Genomic DNA, 5104 nt, shown 5'->3' on the forward strand with positions numbered 1-5104 from the left:
AGCTTTCCATCTGTTTGTGCCATCCTCAATTTCGTTCTTGAGGATCTTTTATTTTTCCAAGTACAGGCTTTTTACCTCCTTGGATAAGTTTATTCCTTGGTATTCTATTCTTTTGGAGTCAATTGTAAATAAGACTCTTTTCTTAATTTCTTTTTCTGATAGTTAGCGGTAATGTACAGAAATGCAACAGATTTCCTTGTATTAACCCTGTATCCTGCAGCTTTACTGAATTCAGTGATGAGCTCTAGTAATTTCTTCATAGTATCATCAGGACTTTCTATGTATGGTACTTTGCCATCTGCCAACAGTGACAGTTTTACTTCTTCCTCTCCAATTTGGATTCCTCTGATTTCTTTTCCTTGTCTGATTGCTGTGGCTAAGACTTCCAAAATTATTTTAAGTAAAAGTAGTGAGAAAGGCATCCTTGTCTTATTCCTGATTGTGAAGAAAATGCTTTCAGTCTTCACCATTGAGTATGACCTTAGCTGAGGGCTTCTTATGGGTGGCCTTTATTATGGTGGGTACATCCCCCCATATCCACTTCCTGGAGAGTTTTTATAATAAATGGCTTTTCAACTTTGCCACAAGCCTTCTGCTTCTATTGGGACAATGTTATGATTATTTTTTATTCTTCAGTGTGTGAATGTGATGTATCATGTTGATTGATTTGTGAATATCGAAGCATTCTTGAATCCCTGGGACAAATCCCACTTGATCATGGTGTATGATCTTTTTAATGTTCTATTGGATTTTGCTTGCTAGCATTTTGCTGAGAATTTTTTTTTTTGCGTTTGGGTTCATGCTTGATATTCGCCTGTAGTGTTCTCTTTTTGTGGTATTTTTGTCTGCTTTTGGTATCAGGATAATGCTGGCCTCATAGAATGAGTATGCTTTTCCTTTCTCTGCAACTTTTCCCCATAATTTGAGCAGGCTAGGTGTTACCTGTTCTCCAAATATTTGGTAGAATTCACATGTAAATCCATCTGGTCTTGGACTTCTGTTTAGTGGGAGTTTTAAAAAAATTCCTGACTCATTATCATTATGAATGATTGCTCTGCTCATGATTTTTTGTTTAATTTCCTTCTGGACAGCTACACATAAAAGAATGAAATTAAAACATTCTCTAATGAAACACACAAAAATAAGCTCAAACTCCATTAGAGACCTAAATGTGAAACTAGATACTGTAGATGTAGTTAGAACACGCTTTGACATAGATCACAGCAATGTCCTTTTGGATCCATCTCTTAGAGTAATGGAAATAATAAGCAAAATAAACAAACGGGACCTAATTAAACTTAAGAGCATTTGCACAATAAAGGAAATTAAAACCAAAACAAAAAGACAACTTACGGAATTGGAGAAGATAGTTGCAAACAGTGCAACCTTCAAGGGATTAATATTGAGAATGTACAAACAGCCCATATAGCTCAATATGAAAAAAAGAACAATCCAATAAAAATGATCTAAATAGACATTTTTCCAAAGAAGACATATAGTTGGCCAAAAAGTACATGAAAACACACATCACTAATTATTAGAGAAATGCAAATCAAAACTACAACGAAGTATCACCTCACATCGGTCAGAATGGCCACCATCAAAAAATCTACAAATAACACATGCTGGTTAGAGTGTGGAGACAAAGGCACCTTCCTGCACTGTTGGCGGGAATGTAAGTTGGTAGAGCCGTTATGAAGAACTGTATGGACATCCTTGAAAAACTAAAAATAGAGCCACCATACAATGCAGGAATCCTACTCCTGGGCATAGATCTGAAGAAAACCATAATTTGAAAAGACACATGCACCCCCATGTTCCCTGCAGCCAAGACATGGAGACAACCTAAATGTCCATCAGTGGATGGATGGACAGAGAAGACGTAGCTATATCTACAATAGAATATTACTCAGCCATAAAAAGAAAGAAATAACTCCATTTGTGGCAACATGGATGGACCTCGAGATTATTACACTAAGTGAAGTAAGTCAGACAGGGAAACACAAACAGCCTACGATTGTTTTTTGCATTTTCAGGGCCACACCCCCAGCCTATGGAGGTTCTTGGGCTAGGTGTCGAAGTGGAGCTTCAGCTGCCAGCCTACATCACAGCCACAGCAATGCCAGACCTGAGCCACATCTGTGACCTACACCACAGCTCACGGCAATGCTGGAGCCTTAACCCACTGAGAGAAGCCATGGATTGAACCCGCATCCTCATGGATACTAGTCGGATTTGTTTCCACTGAGTCACAACAGGATCTCCAAATATCATATGATATTGTTTATATGTGGGATCTAAAATATGATACAAGTGAACTTATTTATACAACAGAAATAGACTCACAGACACAGAAAAAAACTTATGGTTGCCAAAGGGGAAAGGGGAGAGAATAAATTAGGAGTTGGGGATTAACAGATACATACTCATATATTAAAAACAGGTAACCAACAAGGACCTATTGTATAGCACAGCGACCTATGTCTAGTCCCTTGTGATGGAACATGATGGAGGATCATGCGAGAAAAAGAATGTATATATGTACGTGACTGGGTTACTTTGTTCTACAGTAGGAGATTGACAGAACACTCCAACCAACAACAATGGAAAAATAAAAATCATTGAAAACTAAACTGTGCTAATAAAAGCAATATTTTAGGGAGTTCCCTTTGTGTCTCTGTGGTTAACAAACCCAACTAGTGAAGTGGGAAGTTTAACTAAGAGACATAAGGCCCCTTGTCTGAAAAAGCAGCTGCGTGCCTTTTCAGTTCTGCTCGCCTCACACCATCCTTCTTGTAATTATGTAGCAGCTACGTGCCCTATGTCTAAGCCAGCAGCCCTGCTAATGCTGGTCAAGGATTGCTTACCGGGTTCGCTTCTGTCACCTCGCTTGCTCAGTTTCTTAAGCAGGAACACTATCTGCTCAGGGTCGGGGGAGGTCCAGGCTGCTGACATGGGAGAAACAAGACTCTGTATGGTATAAAAGTTGCTGAGAACAAAGGCGTGGTGCTCAGATTCTGGAGGTGACTCTTCTGAGCCTGCACCAGGGCTCAATGATCTTTGCTTCTTGGCATCTCCAAGTGCCATTTGTCTCCTTCCGCTGCCACGGTTTCTGCAGTTTCTGCAACACTAGGATACATGGGTGGGTGGGTTCAATCCCTGGCCTCGCTCAGTGGGTTAAGGATCCGGCGTTGCCTGAGATGTGGTGTAGGTCCCGGACGCAGCTCCGATAGGGCATTGCCACGGCTGTGGTGAAGGCCGGCAGCTGCAGCTCCAATTTGACCCTCTCCCTGGGACCCTCCGTATACCATGGGTGCAACCCTAAAAAGCAAAAAGCAAAGCAAAGCAAAACAAGTTAACAGGACATACATGAAATGAACCTACATTTGTGATCTAGCTAACAGTGGGAGGTGAGTGGAGGTGATAACAGTGGAAGTCTAAGAAATGATTAAATGCTGCAGAGAATTGAATGTGCAACACGTATGTCTTATTAGTTGCGTGGGCACTGCTTAAAAGCTTAGCATATCTTTTAAGATGAACACACTGCGTGCTAGGTAGCAACAGTGACGTTTGTTACCTACAGAGCCCTTTGGAAAAGGCTCAGGGCAAGTCCTCGGGGCCTGTGTCCAGCAGGGCCTGAAGGGTCCCTCACAGGGGGCTCTCCCAGTGCTTCCGAAGGTCAGACGTACGGTCTCCGCCTCAGAGTCACTTAGTGGAAAACAGCAAGAGTTTCCTAAGGGCTGCTTTGAATTCCTTGTTCCTCAGGGTGTAGATAAGGGGGTTGAGCGTCGGGGTCACAGTGGTGTACAGAACGGCCACAGCCTTGTCCAGCGGGCCAGCAGAGCCCAGGCCCGGCCGGATGTAGGTGTAGAGCACCGTGGAGTAGTACAAGGTGACCACCAGCAGGTGGGAGGAGCAGGTGGAGAAGGCCCTCCGCCAGCCCACAGCCGAGCGCATGCGCAGGACGCTGGCCACGATGCAGCCGTAGGACGCCAGCGTGAGCAGGAAGTTCATGCCCGAGAGGAACACATCCGCGGTGATAATGATCACGTCGTTGACAAAGGTCGGGCTGCAGGACAGCAGCAGCACGGGCGGGATCTCGCAGAAAAAGTGCGCGATGAGGTTGGGGCCGCAGAAGGACAGACGCAGGACCAGGCCCGTGAGCAGGGCGGCGTTGAGCAGCCCCACGCCCCACACGAAGGCCGCCAGCGAGACGCAGACCCTCCCGCCCATCCGGGCACCGTAGTGCAGCGGCCGGCAGATGGCCAGGTAGCGGTCATAGGCCATGGCGGAGAAGAGCAGCAGCTCAGAGCTCAGCGACCAGGTGAAGAAGAAGAGCTGGCTGAGGCAGCCCCAGAACGAGATGGTGCTGTCGGCGGCCAGGCCCTGCAGGACCTTCGGCAGGATGGTTGAGGTGCAGATCATGTCCAGCACAGCCAGGTTGACCAGGAAGAAGTACATGGGGGTGTGGAGGGTGGGGCTCCAGCAGACGGCAGCAGTGATCAGCCCATTGCCCGCCAAGGCCACTACAAACAGAGCAAAGAAGAGGCCGAAGAGGGCAGCCTGGAGCCAGGGGTCCTGGGTGAAACTCTGCAGGATGAAGACACTCACCGCTGTCTGGTTCCCCAAGGCCATGCGCGGTAGCGGCTCAGGTCTGCTGGGCGCTGCAAACTTTATGCTTCCTGCTGCTCAGGGATAGGCGGCTTTTGTTTTCGACTGAAAAGTTAAAAGTGATCCGTTACATGTAAGGAGCAGTCGCTTCTGGAAAGGAAACCAGAGACGCTAAAGTTCCCATTTACAGAGGAAGCCTTCCTGGCTCGTTTGAGGAAAAAGCTCCCTCCGTACTGTTTTCCGCAGCAGCTGCAGCCTTTCACAGTCCCACCAACAGGGCGGAAGGGTCCCCCTTTTCACCACATCCTCCCCAGGGCTTGTTACCGCGTGTCTCTCTGATAAGAGCCACTCTAGCAGGTGTGAGGAGGCATCTCCTCCTGGTTTGCTGTGCGTGTCCCCGGTGAGCATCTTTTCATGAGCCTGTGGGCCATTGTATGTCTTCCTTGGAAAACTATCCAGTCAGAGGCTTTGCCCACTTTTAATTAGATAATTA

General features: G+C 46.2%; 1 protein-coding gene across 1 annotated transcript; it reads right to left on the bottom strand.

Annotated features, from left to right (window-relative positions):
• Window positions 1–1042: 1042 nt before the first annotated feature.
• Window positions 1043–4846, bottom strand: LOC100627167 (olfactory receptor 13A1-like). The gene is made up of 2 exons (XM_005657513.3): window positions 3578–4846; window positions 1043–3321 (listed from the first exon to the last, which is right to left on the bottom strand). The coding sequence occupies exon 1, from the start codon at window positions 4633–4635 to the stop codon at window positions 3706–3708; it is 930 nt and encodes a 309-aa protein (XP_005657570.2). The 5' UTR covers window positions 4636–4846; the 3' UTR covers window positions 1043–3321; window positions 3578–3705.
• Between the last annotated feature and the right edge of the window lie 258 nt (window positions 4847–5104).

The sequence above is a fragment of the Sus scrofa genome, chromosome 14, assembly GCF_054392235.1.
Source record: "Sus scrofa isolate SSC_HxYL_T2T_F1_AM1 chromosome 14, Sscrofa_HxYL_maternal_Yorkshire_Landrace_v2.0, whole genome shotgun sequence".
Lineage (NCBI taxonomy): Eukaryota > Metazoa > Chordata > Mammalia > Artiodactyla > Suidae > Sus > Sus scrofa.

Bases quoted from the DNA above. Each gene is read 5' to 3' on its own strand.
- LOC100627167 (XM_005657513.3), bottom strand. From the start codon at position 4,635: ATGGCCTTGGGGAACCAGACAGCGGTGAGTGTCTTCATCCTGCAGAGT.